This window comes from Petromyzon marinus, chromosome 75 (assembly GCF_048934315.1).
Source record: "Petromyzon marinus isolate PM22_M1 ecotype Great Lakes invasive population chromosome 75, UKy_Petmar_22M1.pri1.0, whole genome shotgun sequence".
NCBI lineage: Eukaryota > Metazoa > Chordata > Hyperoartia > Petromyzontiformes > Petromyzontidae > Petromyzon > Petromyzon marinus.
The window spans coordinates 6,057,943-6,074,353 of NC_133741.1; the positions used below are offsets into that span (position 1 = coordinate 6,057,943).

Here is a 16,411-nt window from a genome sequence, read left to right on the forward strand (position 1 = left end):
CTGTCTCTGTGGGTGTTTGTGGGTGTCTCTGTGGGTGTCTCTGTGGGTCTCAGTGGGTCTCTATGGGTGTCTCTGTGGGTCTCTGTGGGTGTCTCTGTGTGTCTCTGTGGGTGTCTCTGTGGATGTCTCTGTGGGTGTCTCTGTGGGTGTCTCTGTGTGTCTCTGTGGGTGTCTCTGTGTGTCTCTGTGGGTGTCTCTGTGTGTGTCTCTGTGGGTGTCTCTGTGTGTGTCTCTATGGGTGTCTCTGTGTGGGTCTCTATGGGTGTCGCCGTGGGTGTCTCTATGGGTGTCTCTGCGGGTGTCTGTGTGTCTCTGTGTGTCTCTGTGGGTCTCTGTGGGTGTCTGTGTGTCTCTGTGGGTCTCTGTGGGTGTCTGTGGGTGTGTCTTTGGGTCTCTCTGTGGGTCTCTGTGTGTCTCTGTGGGGGTCTGTGGGTGTCTCTGTGGATGTCTCTGTGGGTGTCTCTGTGTGTGTCTGTGGGTGTCTCTGTGTGTCTCTGTGGGTGTCTCTGTGGGTGTCTCTGTGGGTGTCTCTATGGGTGTCTCTGTGGGTGTCTCTATGGGTGTCTCTGTGGGTCTCTGTGGGTGTCTCTGTGGGTTTCTATGGGTGTCTCTATGGGTGTCTCTGTAGGTCTCTGTGGGTCTCTATGGGTCTCTCTGTGGGTCTCTGTGGGTCTCTATGGGTGTCTCTGTGGGTCTCTGTGGGTCTCTATGGGTGTCTCTGTGTGTCTCTTTGGGTCTCTATGGGTGTCTCTGTGGGTCTCTGTGGGTCTCTGTGGGTGTCTGTGGGTCTCTGTGGGTGTCTGTGGGTCTCTGTGGGTCTCTGTGGATGTCTGTGGGTCTCTGTGTGTCTCTATGGGTGTCGCTGTGGGTTTCTGTGGATCTCTATGGGTGTCTCTATGCGTCTATGTGGGTCTCTGTGTATGTCGAATTTATTTTGCAACGGACGTAGCTAACAGCGGTTGTAGATGTGTGGTGTTGATTCATATGATGATTGTTGGGGCCCGGTGTCTGATCTCTGACGGCTGTGGCCGGGGGCCTGGTGTGAGTGGATCTGGAGCATCGTATAGTCTACGGGGGAGGCCGTACAGCTGCTCTGGACATGCGGTGTGGCTGACTCTGACGGTTGCTGCCGAGCGAGAGATGTGGTGCGTTGTGTGGACCCATCGGTAGCACCCGCGACTGCCGTTCACCTACGGTATGGCCGACTCTGACCTCTGACGGCTGTGACCAGGGACGTGGTGTGAGTGGGGTCTGGGAGTATCGTATAGACTAGAAAGTGGTGGCATTCATAAGTGCTCTCTATCCGCGGTGATGGTTGTGGTTAAGTGAGAGGCGATGTGGTGTGTCCTGCAGCCCCATCGGTAGTGCGCACAACCGCCGTGCGCCTATGGTATGGTCTGGTCTGATGGCTGCGGCAAGTTGTGTGAGTGGGGTCTGGGAGCATCGTATAGTCGAGAGGAGAGTAGGGAAAGCCAAATGCTGTAGACCTGTGGTGTTGCTACGTCTGATGGTTTTGTCTATGGTAGGACTGCTGTCTGACCTCTTGACGGCTGTGACCGGGTGCCTGGTGTGCGTGGGCCTGGAGCATCGTACAGTCTACGGGGGAGGCCGTACAGCTGCTCTGGACATGCGGTGTGGCTGACTCTGACGGTTGCTGCCGAGCGAGAGATGCGGTGCATTGTGTGGACCCATCGGTAGCACCCACGACTGCCGTTCGCCTACAGTATGGCCGGCTCTGACCTCTGACGGCTGTGGCCGGGGGCCTGGGGTGAGTGGTGCCTGGAGCATCGTACAGTCTACGGGGTGGGACGTACAGCTGCTGTAGACCTCTGGTGTGGCAGCCTCTAACGGTTAGCGCCGATTGAGCGATGCGGTGCGTTCTGTAGACCCATCGGTAGCACCCGCGACTGCCGTTCGCCTACGGTATGGCCGGCTCTGACCTCTTTGACGGCTGTGACCAGGGGCGTGGTGTGAGTGGGGTCTGGGAGTATCGTATAGACTAGAAAGTGGTGGCATTCATAAGTGCTCTCTAACCGCGGTTATGGTTGTGGTTAAGTGAGAGGCGATGTGGTGCGTCCTGCAGCCCTATCGGTAGTGCGCACAACCGCCATTCCTCCTATGGTACGGCCGGGTCTGATGGCTGCGGCAAGTTGTGTGAGTGGGGTCTGGGAGCATCGTATAGTCGAGAGGAGAGTAGGGAAAGCCAAATGCTGTAGACCTGTGGTGTTGCTACGTCTGATGGTTTTGTCTATGGTAGGACTGCTGTCTGACCTCTTGATGGCTGTGACCGGGTGCCTGGTGTGAGTGGGTCTGGAGCAGCATACAGTCTAGAAGTGAGTAGGGTAAGCCAAATTCTGTAGACCCGTAGTGTGGCTGGCTCTGATGGTCGGTGGCGTTGGAGGTGTCTGATCTCCGACGGCTGTGGCCGGCTGGTCTGGTGTGCGTGGGCCTGGAGCATCGTACAGTCTATGGGGGAGGCCGTACAGCTGCTCTGGACATGCGGTGTGGCTGACTCTAACGGTTGCTGCCGGGCGAGAGATGCGGTGCATTGTGTGGACCCATCGGTAGCACCCACGACTGCTGTTCGCCTACGGTATGGCCGGCTCTGACCTCTTACGGCTGTGGCCGGGGGCCTGGTGTACGTGGGCCTGGAGCATCGTACAGTCTATGGGGGTGGGACGTACAGCTGCTGTAAACCTCTGGTGGGGCAGCCTCTGACGGTTAGCGCTGATTGAGCGATGCGGTGCGTTCTGTAGACCCATCGGTAGCACCCGCGACTGCCGTTCGCCTACGGTATGGCCGGCTCTGACCTCTTGACGGCTGTGACCAGGGACGTGGTGTGAGTTGGTCTGGGAGTATCATATAGACTACAGAGTGGTAGCATTCATAAGAGCTCTCTAACCGCGGTGATGGTTGTGGTTAAGTGAGAGGCGATGTGGTGCTTTTTGCAGCCCCATCGGTAGTGCGCACAACCGCCGTGCGCCTATGGTACGGCCGGCTCTGATGGCTGCGGCAAGTTGTGTGAGTGGGGTCTGGGAGCATCGTATAGTCGAGAGGAGAGTAGGGAAAGCCAAATGCTGTAGACCTGTGGTGTTGCTACGTCTGATGGTTTTGTCTATGGTAGGACTGCTGTCTGACCTCTTGACGGCTGTGACCGGGTGCCTGGTGTGAGTGGGTCTGGAGCAGCGTACAGTCTAGAAGTGAGTAGGGTAAGCCAAATTCTGTAGACCCGTAGTGTGGCTGGCTCTGATGGTCGGTGGCGTTGGAGGTGTCTGATCTCCGACGGCTGTGGCCGGCTGGTCTGGTGTGCGTGGGCCTGGAGCATCGTACAGTCTACGGGGGAGGCCGTACAGCTGCTCTGGACATGCGGTGTGGCTGACTCTGACGGTTGCTGCCGGGCGAGAGATGCGGTGCGTTGTGTGGACCCATCGGTAGCACGCACGACTGCCGTTCGCCTACCGTATGGCCGGCTCTGACCTCTGACGGCTGTGGCCGGGGACCTGGGGTGAGTGGGCCTGGAGCAGCGTACAGTCTACGGGGTGGGACGTGTATAGCTGCTGTAGACCTCTGGTGTGGCAGCCTCTGACGGTTAGCGCCGATTGAGCGATGCGGTGCGTTCTGTAGACCCATCGGTAGCACCCGCGACTGCCGTTCGCCTACGGTATGGCCGGCTCTGACCTCTGACGGCTGTGACCAGGGTGACCAGGGTCGTGGGTCCGGGAGTATCGGTTATGGTTGTGGTTAAGTGAGAGGCGATGTGGTGCTTTTTGCAGCCCCATCGGTAGTGCACACAACCGCCGTGCGCCTATGGTACGGCCGGGTCTGATGGCTGCGGCAAGTTGTGTGAGTGGGGTCTGGGAGCATCGTATAATCGAGAGGAGAGTAGGGAAAGCCAAATGCTGTAGACCTGTGGTGTTGCTACGTCTGATGGTTTTGTCTATGGTAGGACTGCTGTCTGACCTCTTGACGGCTGTGACCGGGTGCCTGGTGTGAGTGGGTCTGGAGCAGCGTACAGTCTAGAAGTGAGTAGGGTAAGCCAAATTCTGTAGACCCGCAGTGTGGCTGACTCTGATGGTCGGTGGCGTGTCGGTGTCTGATCTCCGACGGCTGTGGCCGGGGGGTCTGGTGTGCGTGGGCCTGGAGCATCGTACAGTCTACGGGGGAGGCCGTACAGCTGCTCTGGACATGCGGTGTCGCTGACTCTGACGGTTGCTGCCGGGCGAGAGATGCGGTGCGTTATGTGGACCCATCGGTTGCACCCACGACTGCCGTTCGCCTACCGTTTGGCCGGCTCTGAACTCTGGCGGCTGTGGCCGGGGGGCCTGGTGTGCGCGTGGGCCTGGAGCAGCGTACAGTCTACGGGGTGGGACGTATACAGCTGCTGTAGACCTCTGGTGTGGCAGCCTCTGACGGGTTAGGGCGGATTGAGCGATGCGGTGCGCTCTGCAGACCCATCGGCAGAGCACGAAAATGCCGTTGGTCGACGGCGGGGGCCCTGCAGCATCGTGCAGCCTAGAAAGGGGGTAGAATGTGCAACTGTTGATCTGTGTTGTGGCCGCCTGCCATGGCTGGGGGTTACCCCGGAATCTGATCTCCGATGGCCTCGTCCCCCTCGGGGAGGTCGTGGTGTGCGTGTGTTTGTGTGTGCGTGCACCGCAGGGCGTCCGTCTGGCGCGCTTCCTGGAGGCCAATCAGCAGCGCTACCCAATGGCGGGGCGCTCCGTGCTGGAGCTGGGGGCGGGCACGGGGCTCGTGTCCATCGTGTGCAGCCTCCTGGGTACCGCTCCGAGCGGGCCGGCAGTCACCGGCCCCGCTCGGCCCGCTCAGCCGCAGCACGTGCACCCTGGGGTCTAGCCCACCACCACCACCACCCCCGTAGAGCGTGAACCACAGCTGCCCGTACAGCGTGAACCACTACCTACTGCACGGCATGAACCACTAACTTCGATACAGTGTGAGCCACTAACAACGATACAGTGTGAGCCACTAACTACGATACAGTGTGAGCCACTACCTACTGCACGGCGTGAACCACTAACTTCGATACAGTGTGAGCCACTAACTACGATACAGTGTGAGCCACTAACTACGATACAGTGTGAGCCACTAACTACGATACAGTGTGAACCACTACCTACTGCACGGCGTGAACCACTAACTTCGATACAGTGTGAGCCACTAACTACGATACAGTGTGAACCACTACCAACCACGCAGCGTGACTCACTACCAACCACGTGACTCACTACCAACCACGTGACTCACCACCAACCACGTGACTCACCACCAACCACGTGACTCACTACCAACCACGTGACTAACTACCAACCACGTGACTCACTACCAACCACGTGACTCACCACCAACCACGTGACTAACTACCAACCACGTGACTCACTACCAACCACGTGACTCACTACCAACCACCTGACTCACTACCAACCACCTGACTCACTACCAACCACGTGACTCACCACCAACCACGTGACTCACCACCAACCACGTGACTCACCACCAACCACGTGACTCACCACCAACCACGTGACTCACCACCAACCACGTGACTCACCACCAACCACGTGACTCACCACCAACCACGTGACTCACTACCAACCACGTGACTCACCACCAACCACGTGACTCACCGCCACCCGTTTATTCCGGGACGGCAGCGACTACGACGCTGACGGTGACGTCATCTCGTTGCCCCTCCCCACTACACCACCCCCCTCCCCACTACACCACCCCCCTCCCCCCCACCCACCACCACCACCGAAGGCGCCGACGTCACGGCGACGGACCTCAAGGAGGTGCTGGGCTCCCTCTCGACGAACATCGCCAACAACACGCGGAGCGGCGACGGACGCCCCCGGGTGCGCGAGCTCACCTGGGGCCTCGGCCTCTCGGCCTTCGACGGCACCGCCTACGACTACGTCGTGGCCAGCGACCTCGTCTACAGGGAGGCCTCGCTGGGGCCACTCGCCCTCACGCTGCGACACTTCCTGGAGGGGGCCCGCGGAGGTGGTGGAGGTGGAGCCGGTGGTGGAGCCGGTGGAGCCAGAGCCAGTGGAGCCGGTGGTGGAGCCGGAGGAGCCAGAGCCAGAGGAGCCACGGCGTTCTTCGCGCTCAAGCTGCGCTTCGGCTTCTGCGAGGAGTTCCTGCGCCGCCTCCGCCGGACGTTCCGCGTCCGCGCCCTCGCCGAGTGGCCCGAGGAGCGGATGCTGCTGTGGGAGCTGTCGGGACGCCGGCGGGCGGGCGGGGAGGCGGGGGAAGGGGCGGAGGCAGAGGAGGAGGAGGAGGAGGATGAGGAGGAGGGCGAGGCGGAGAAGGAGGGCGAGGCGGAGGAGGAGAAGGGGGGTGAGGAGGAGAAGGAGGAGGAGGAGGAGAAGGGGGGTGAGGCGGAGGAGGAGAAGGGGGGTGAGGAGGAGAAGGAGGAGGAGGAGGAGAAGGGGGGTGAGGCGGAGGAGGAGAAGGGGGGTGAGGCGGAGGAGGAGGAGAAGGAGGAGGAGGAGGAGAAGGGGGGCGAGGCGGAGGAGGATGACGAGGAGGAGGGCGAGGAGGAGAAGGAGGAGAAGGAGGAGAAGGAGAAGGGGGGCGAGGCAGAGGAGGACGAGGAGGAGAAGGAGGAGGACGAGGAGGAGGTGGGGGACGAGGAGGAGAAGGAGGAGGGGAAGGGGGGTGAGGCGGAGGAGGAGAAGGAGGAGGAGAAGGAGGAGGACGAGGAGGAGGAGGAGAAGGAGGAGGAGGTCGTGGATCCAACGGTGGAGTCTGTCGCGGGGGACTTGAGGGGAGACGGGAGAGGCGGGGGCGGTCAATCGGATTTCCCGGGCCGGGGTTGAGAGGCCGGAGGCGGCCGCGGGCGGCCGCGGGGAGGGGAGGGGAGGGGGTTGGAGGTGGGCGGGAAGGAGGGGGCGGCGAGGGGGGCGGTCCGTGATGGTGCCGAGATGAGGCCGGAGGAGTGAGAGATTTGCGAGCGATCGGAGAGAGATAGAGTGGGCGTGAGATGGAGAGAGTGAGAGAGAGAGTGAGAGAGTGAGAGAGAGTGGGCGTGAGATAGAGAGCGTGAGAGAGTGAGAGAGTGAGAGAGAGAGAGTGAGAGAGAGAGAGAGAGTGGGCGTGAGATGGAGAGAGTGAGAGAGAGAGAGAGAGTGAGAGAGAGAGTGAGAGAGTGAGAGTGGGCGAGAGAGAGAGAGAGAGAGTGAGAGAGAGAGAGTGAGAGAGAGTGAGAGAGAGTGAGAGAGTGAGAGAGAGAGTGAGAGAGTGAGTGAGAGTGGGCGAGAGAGAGTGAGAGAGTGAGATAGAGAGAGTGAGAGGGTGAGAGAGAGAGAGTGAGAGAGAAAGCGTGAGAGAGAGTGAGAGAGTGAGAGAGAGTGGGCGTGAGATAGAGTGAGAGAGAGAGTGGGCGAGAGATAGAGTGAGAGAGAGAGTGGGCGAGAGAGTGAGAGAGAGAGTGAGAGTGAAAGAGAAAGCGTGAGAGAGAGTGAAAGAGAGAGTGAGAGAGAGTGGGCGTGAGATAGAGAGATGTGAGAGTGAGAGAGTGAGAGAGAGAGTGAGAGTGGGCGTGAATCAAAATCTTTACTCACTAACTACTATACAGTGTGACCCCGTTAAACTTCTATACAGTGTGACCCCGTTAAACTTCTATACGGTGTGACCCCGTTAAACTTCTATACAGTGTGACCCCGTTAAACTTCTATACGGTGTGACCCCGTTAAACTTCTATACGGTGTGACCCCGTTAAACTTCTATACGGTGTGACCCCGTTAAACTTCTATACAGTGTGACCCCGTTAAACTTCTATACGGTGTGACCCCGTTAAACTTCTATACAGTGTGACCCCGTTAAACTTCTATACAGTGTGACCCCGTTTAACTTCTATACAGTGTGACCCCGTTAAACTTCTATACGGTGTGACCCCGTTAAACTTCTATACGGTGTGACCCCGTTAAACTTCTATACGGTGTGACCCCGTTAAACTTCTATACGGTGTGACCCCGTTAAACTTCTATACGGTGTGACCCCGTTAAACTTCTATACGGTGTGACCCCGTTAAACTTCTATACGGTGTGACCCCGTTAAACTTCTATACAGTGTGACCCCGTTAAACTTCTATACAGTGTGACCCCGTTAAACTTCTATACAGTGTGACCCCGTTAAACTTCTATACGGTGTGACCCCGTTAAACTTCTATACGGTGTGACCCCGTTAAACTTCTATACGGTGTGACCCCGTTAAACTTCTATACGGTGTGACCCCGTTAAACTTCTATATAGTGTGATCCCGTTAAACTTCTATACGGTGTGACCCCGTTAAACTTCTATACAGTGTGACCCCATTAAACTTCTATACAGTGTGACCCCGTTAAACTTCTATACGGTGTGACCCCGTTAAACTTCTATACAGTGTGACCCCGTTAAACTTCTATACAGTGTGACCCCGTTAAACTTCTATACGGTGTGACCCCGTTAAACTTCTATACGGTGTGACCCCGTTAAACTTCTATACAGTGTGACCCCGTTAAACTTCTATACGGTGTGACCCCGTTAAACTTCTATACAGTGTGACCCCGTTAAACTTCTATACGGTGTGACCCCGTTAAACTTCTATACAGTGTGACCCCGTTAAACTTCTATACGGTGTGACCCCGTTAAACTTCTATACAGTGTGACCCCGTTAAACTTCTATACGGTGTGACCCCGTTAAACTTCTATACAGTGTGACCCCGTTAAACTTCTATACGGTGTGACCCCGTTAAACTTCTATACAGTGTGACCCCGTTAAACTTCTATACGGTGTGACCCCGTTAAACTTCTATACAGTGTGACCCCGTTAAACTTCTATACGGTGTGACCCCGTTAAACTTCTATACAGTGTGACCCCGTTAAACTTCTATACGGTGTGACCCCGTTAAACTTCTATACAGTGTGACCCCGTTAAACTTCTATACGGTGTGACCCCGTTAAACTTCTATACAGTGTGACCCCGTTAAACTTCTATACGGTGTGACCCCGTTAAACTTCTATACAGTGTGACCCCGTTAAACTTCTATACAGTGTGACCCCGTTTAACTTCTATACAGTGTGACCCCGTTAAACTTCTATACGGTGTGACCCCGTTAAACTTCTATACGGTGTGACCCCGTTAAACTTCTATACGGTGTGACCCCGTTAAACTTCTATACGGTGTGACCCCGTTAAACTTCTATACGGTGTGACCCCGTTAAACTTCTATACGGTGTGACCCCGTTAAACTTCTATACGGTGTGACCCCGTTAAACTTCTATACAGTGTGACCCCGTTAAACTTCTATACAGTGTGACCCCGTTAAACTTCTATACAGTGTGACCCCGTTAAACTTCTATACGGTGTGACCCCGTTAAACTTCTATACGGTGTGACCCCGTTAAACTTCTATACGGTGTGACCCCGTTAAACTTCTATACGGTGTGACCCCGTTAAACTTCTATACAGTGTGACCCCGTTAAACTTCTATACGGTGTGACCCCGCTAAACTTCTATACGGTGTGACCCCGTTAAACTTCTATACGGTGTGACCCCGTTAAACTTCTCTCTCTCTGTATCACCCCCCCCCATCGCCCCTCGAGACAAAATTAAACAGCGGACGTCCGATTGTTGTGTCCCGTAAGGCTCGCTGCGTCTTTGGTCTCCTCCTCCTCCTCCTTCTTCTTCCTCGTTGTCGATGTCGTTTTGTCTTTCGTGCAGAAGGACAAATACCAACCCCCCCCCACCCCCCGCGCTGTGTAGTCTGTAAGAGACTACTGGGGGGGTGGGGAGAGGGGTGGACACGTGCTGTTAGTGGCGAGTAGTAGCACGCATTTACACACATACATACAGACACACACACACATACAGACACACACACATACATACAGACACACAGATACATAGAGACACACACAGAAACATACAGACACACAACCAACAACAAAGATCCCCCGTATAGCCTTAACAGACTGTAGGGGCAAGTGCTGTTAGCGAGCACCTATGAAGGCCGGAACGGTACACAAGGGGGTGGGTGGCCAGCACCACGCCCGACCGCCTTTGTCTCCCCAGTGGCGATGTTTACACACCGCACCAGGTACTCATTTGAGGCTGAGTCGACCTAGGGGAGGCCCGGGACCGGTTCAGATAATCGTCACTGGTGTTGGCCGTGAGCGGGAATCGAACCCGGGACGCCAGGTTCATAGCGCAGCGTAGCGCTAACCACTACACTATCGATCCCCACACACACACACAGACACACACACACATACAGACACACAGATACATAGAGACACACACAGATACATAGAGACACACACACACAGATACATACAGACACACAAACACATACAGACACACAAACACATACAGACACACACACATACAGACACACACACAGATACATAGAGACACACAAACACATACAGACACACAAACACATACAGACACACACACACATACAGACACACACAGATACATAGAGACACACAAACACATACAGACACACACACACATACAGACACACACAGATACATAGAGACACACAAACACATACAGACACACATACATACAGGCACACTCACAGATACATAGAGACACACAAACACATACAGACACACAAACACATACAGACACACACACAGATACATACAGACACACAAACACATACAGACACACACGCAGATACATACAGACACACACACACAGATACATACAGACACACACACACACAGATACATACAGACACACACACATATACATAGAGACACACACACACATACAGACACACAAACACATACAGACACACATACAGACACACACACAGATACATAGAGACACACACACACAGACACACACACACAGACAGACACACACAGACAGACAACAACAACCGCCATTCGCCACTAAGTGGCGGTGATGTCACCACGACGCTTGTGCCAGGCCACGTGCACCTTGAGGCCACGTGAAGCATCGAACGCCCGCTGGCAGGAGGTCACGGGGCAGACCCAGCAGGTGCCACGGGTCGACTGACTGAGACTACTGAGACGACTGGCTGATGCACCACCTGTGCCCCCTACTGTGCCAACCTGCCGCGCCTTAGCCACCCGGTGCTCCGCTCGTTGTTGTGAGCGTCGCTCCTCCGCCCTCCATACACACACACACACATCCACATACACACGTACACTAACACACACACACACACAGACACGCGTGTGCAGTGGTTTCACGGAGCGCTCCAGACGACTCTTCGAGGCGACGCGTTTATCCCAATGAACGCTAAGGCAACCTGCTCCTTTTTTTTTGCACCTATCACCTGGGGAGGTACGGGCCTCCGGACTAGCGTCAGTCCTCCGGCTACGAGCCCCCTGGGGCGGTGCTACGCTGACCCCGACCCAGCCCCAAGGACGTCGGGCCGGGGGGCGGGGGCGGGGGCGGTGGCGGGGGTTTTCCAGGGTCTCGTAGAAGGTCGTGGGTCACACAGAGTCCAGGCCCTTACAAGGGCAGCGGGGCTAGGGGGTCCCGGCGTCGTCGGCTGTCTGGCTTCTGTCTTGGACCGGCCCGCGGACCCGTCGAGACGTCCGGCTTTTATACACCCTCCCCGGGTGTGCCAGCCTCTGGCCCCGCCTCCCTTCCAGAGGGTTCCGTGGGGTGGGGTGGGGTGGGGGCGGGGGGGAGGTCCCGGGGGAATCCCAGAACACCCCGCAGGCTCCTCCTGCTTTGGGGCTGGGGAATGTAGCGACGACCCCCCTCTGCCGGTGCAAGTCACTGCCCCTGATGGGCCGTGCCTGATACTGCAGGTTAAGTGGACGCAGCCCGTTCACAGCGCTTGCGTATTCTTGGGTTCTATTCGGTAAGGGCGCGTAGGTAAAGAATAAAAGTGAAACAGCAAAAAAATCACGACTTTTCGGCCACAACGCAAGTGGCCATCATCAGGCGAAGGGACCGTACTGTCCAGAGGACAGCGCTGGAGTGAAGACAGCCAAGCGCAGGTCCCAACACAGCTTAAAGGACGCGACCTGCGCTTGGCTGTCTTCACTCCAACGCTGTCCTCTGGACAGTCCGGTCCCTTCACCTGATGAAGGCCGCTTGTGTTGTGGCCGAAACGTCGTGATTTTTGTTGTTTTATTTTTATTTTTTTACCTACGTGACTTTACCGAATAGAACCAAAGAGTATGGATCCTTGCAGTCACGCAAGCTTCAAATCTAGAAGCCGCTACATATGTATGAGTCTGTGTGTGTATGTTTGAGTGTGTGTGTGTATGTATGAGTGTGAGTGTGTTTATGTGAGTGTGTATGTATGAGTGTGAGTGTGTATGAGTGTGTGTATGTGAATGTGTGTGTGTGTATGTGTTAGTGTGTGTGTATGTTTGAGTGTGTATGTATATGTGAGTGTGTATGCGTGAGTGTATATATGTGCGTGTATGAGTGTGTGTATGTGAATGTGTGTGTGTATGTGTCAGTGTGTATGTATGAGTGTGAGTGTGTATGAGTGTGTGTACGTGAATGTGTGTGTATGTGTCAGTGTGTGTCTATGTATGAGTGTGTGTGTATGTACGAGTGTGAGTGTGTTTATGTGAGTGTGTATGAGTGTGAGTGTGTATGAGTGTGTGTATGTGAATGTGTGTATGTGTTAGTGTGTGTGTATGTTTGAGTGTGTGTGTGTATATGTGAGTGTGTATGCGTGAGTGTATATATGTGTGTGTATGAGTGTGTGTATGTGCAGAGGTCTCACTCCGAATCAGTCGAGCGGCAATATCTTTTCATCGGTTGCGTAACGCTGTGTGGAAGCTACCTGGTCTGTCGCTCCGCACTAAGCTTCAGGTCTTCTCGGCCACGGTCATTCCCTCCCTTCTCTATGCTTGCGAAACGTGGACCCCCCTAATGGAACATCTTCGCCGGTTAGAAACATTTAGGCTGGCCTGCCTACGATCCATCCTGGGTTTAACCAGACTGGATTGTGTGAGGAGCTCACAAATCCTTGAAAGATCTGGGCAGGGTCCCATCGTTGAGCTCCTCCGGCAGGCAAGGCTGCGATGGCTGGGTCATGTAGCCCGCATGCCCAGCCACCGCATGCCGAAACAGCTTTTGTTTGGCCGGATTGAGGGGGCTAAGCGGGCGCGGCACGGGCTAGAGAAGAGATGGAGTGATGTGGTACAGGAGGACGTGGAGCTGAGTGGACTTGCCGATGACTGGTACCAGCGGTGTCAAGATCGGCCTCTGTGGAGGAGGCTCGTGAAGGATGCTACTGGGCAGTTGGAGGCAGTCGCCCTCCAACAACAACGGAGGGCGGAGGAGCGACGCTCACAACAGCGAGCGGAGCGCCGGGTGGCTAAAGCACAGCAGGTTGGCACAGTAGGGGGCACAGGTGGTGCATCAGCCAGTCATCTCAGTCAGTCGACCCGTGGCACCTGGGTCTGCCCCGTGGCCTCCTGCCAGCGGGCGTTCGACACTTCACGTGGCCTCAGGGTGCACATAGCCTGGCACAAGCGTCGTGGTGACGTCACCGCCACTTAGTGGCGAATGGCGGTTGTTGTTGTTGTTGTATGTGAATGTGTGTGTGTATGTGTCAGTGTGTATGTATGAGTGTGAGTGTGTATGAGTGTGTGTATGTGAATGTGTGTGTGTATGTGTCAGTGTGTATGTATGAGTGTGAGTGTGTATGAGTGTGTGTATGCGTGAGTGTATATATGTGTGTGTATGAGTGTGTGTATGTGAATGTGTGTGTGTATGTGTCAGTGTGTATGTATGAGTGTGAGTGTGTATGAGTGTGTGTACGTGAATGTGTGTGTGTCAGTGTGTGTCTATGTATGAGTGTGTGTGTATGTACGAGTGTGAGTGTGTTTATGTGAGTGTGTATGTATGAGTGTGAGTGTGTATGAGTGTGTGTATGTGAATGTGTGTGTGTATGTGTCAATGTGTGTGTATGTATGAGTGTGTATATGTGAGTGTGTATGTGTGAGGGTGTTTATATGTGAGTGTGTGTGTGAGTGTGTTAGTCCGGCAAAAACAACCCCCTACCTCCTCGCGGTGCCAGAAGGACAACTCTGTCGTGGACAGTGCTGAGGTGAGGAGCCAATTCCGATTGCCGTCTATGACGTCTCCTGGCCAAACCCCAATTAGCGGAGCCAGGAGATTGAATCTTTACCCTCGGGGCTCCTTCAGAAACAACATAAAGCCACTACGGGTGGCCACGTGGAATGTTGGAACGCTCACCGAGGAGGAGAGGCTGCCACTCCTCTGTCGGGAGCTGGACCGGTACCGCCTGGATCTCTGTGGCATTCAGGAGGTCCGGTGGACCGGCTCTGGCTCCTGCCACCATGAGGGGTGGACAGTCCTCTACTCGGGGAAGGAGACTGCCAAACAACAGGGAGTGGCTCTTCTTCTGAACAAAATAATGAAGGGGGCATGGGAGCGTGGCGGTGAGGTGGGGGAAGCTGTAAGCCCCAGGCTAATTTGGGCTCGCCTTCCCATCAACCGGAGGCGAGGAGTGGTGGTCGTGGTTACTTATGCCCCCACGGAAGACGAACATCAGTGGAGGGATGCAGGCAAGGCCAATTAGTCAGATGCCTTTTATGACCTCCTGTCACAGGTGCTAGCTAAAGTGGCCCCTCGGGATATAGTCATCTTGTTGGGTGACTTCAATGCCCGAGTTGGTCATGATGCTGGCACCTGGTGTGGAATGATTGGAAGGCATGGGCCAGATCAGCTCAATAACAACGGCAGGAGGCTGCTAGATTTTTGTGCAGCCCATGGGCTTGTAATTACCAACACGCTGTTCCGGCATCGGCGCATCCACACAACATCATGGATGCATGCCGGGTCCAAGCAAGAACATCTGCTGGACTACATAGTGACGGAACAGCGGATACGGGCCCATGTCCTTGACACCAGGACCTACCGTGGAGCTGATCTGCCCTCTGACCATCGACTAGTCATCTGTAAGATGCGCCTGCCATTCTTCCACTCCGGTGGTGGGTGTACACCCAGGACCCCATTCCAACCTAAAGTGGCCTGGTCTCAGTTATCTGATGAAAGTTGCAAGCGAGAATTTCATCATCGCTTGCGGCTGGGATTGGCATCGTCCCCGACTCTTCCTGATGTCGAGGGTAAATGGGCGAGGTTTAGGACTGTGTCTCATGCAGCTGCAATGGCTGCTTTGGGTACACGGTCCAGACGTCCCCAGAGACCCTGGCTGACAGAGGAGGTGTTCAGGATGGTTGAGAAAAAGCGACAGGCCCACTGTCATCGGCTACAGAATCCCACGTCAGAGAATGAGGATGCTTGCCGCAGCCTTTGCTCGGAGGTTCGGAGAGCCGTGAGGCGCTGCAAGGATGGGTGGTGGTCGTGGGTTGCTGAGGAGATGGAGTCTGCCTCAATGACCCGCGATCACAAATCACTATTTAACTCCATCAAAAAAGTAACCTGCAGCGCCACATCTATTACCATCATTAGAGGAAAAAACGGTGATCCAATCTCCGACCCCAGGAACAGGTTTGCAGATTTGCTGAGCATTTCTGTGAGGTCCTGGGGGAGGGGACATCCCTCAGCCTGGATAACATCGTGGCACAAAGTGAGGATGACCCTGCTGAGGCTGCAGTGCCTAAAATATTGGAAGAAGTCACCCCCAGTGAGTTGCTGGCTGAAGTGTCATTTGTTGAGGAAGTACTGAAGGCGATCCAGTCTGAGACTAGGAAAGGCACCGGGCAGAGATGATCTCCCAAGCGATATGCTGAGGGAGGGTGGCGTTTGTGCACAGACTGCCCTACATGACATCATAACAACAGTCTGGACCACTGGACGGGTTCCGCAGGATTGGAAGGATGCCCTGGTGATCCCGCTTTTTAAGACGGGACCGCACAGACTGTAACAAGTACAGGGGCATCTCACTGATCGATGCCCAGGTGCGGTCAAGGGATGGCTCCCTATTGCTCAACCACGTTATGTATACTGATGATTTGGTAATAGCTGCTCATTCAGAGGAGAAGTTGGAGACGCTGCTGCTGGGACTGGAGCGTGCCACTAAGAGGTGGGGCCTTACCATCAGCCCCACCAAAACTAAGCACCTGCCTGGGTATTTTGTACCATCAGACACTCCACCCCCACAACTCCCAATCGGTGATGGGTCAATTGTGGAGAGAGTGGAGAGTTTCCCATACCTGGGCAGTGTGCTTATGACCGGCTCCAGTTTAACAGCAGAGGTCTCACTCCAAATCAGTCGAGCGGCAATATCTTTTCATCGGTTGCGTAACGCTGTGTGGAAGCTACCTGGTCTGTCGCTCCGCACTAAGCTTCAGGTCTTCTCGGCCACGGTCATTCCCTCCCTTCTCTACGCTTGCGAAACGTGGACCCCCCTAATGGAACATCTTCGCCGGTTAGAAACATTTAGGCTGGCCTGCCTACGATCCATCC

At 55.2% G+C, this 16,411-nt stretch overlaps 1 protein-coding gene across 1 annotated transcript; it reads left to right on the forward strand.

The window, feature by feature from the left end:
* The first annotated feature begins 2,795 nt into the window (after nucleotides 1-2,795).
* On the forward strand, nucleotides 2,796-11,804 carry LOC142907197 (protein-lysine methyltransferase METTL21C-like). Its single transcript, XM_076056457.1, has 5 exons — nucleotides 2,796-2,839; nucleotides 3,774-3,834; nucleotides 4,528-4,777; nucleotides 5,779-6,333; nucleotides 11,800-11,804. Exons 1-5 carry the CDS (start codon nucleotides 2,796-2,798, stop codon nucleotides 11,802-11,804), a joined length of 915 nt encoding a protein of 304 aa, XP_075912572.1.
* Nucleotides 11,805-16,411: the final 4,607 nt, after the last annotated feature.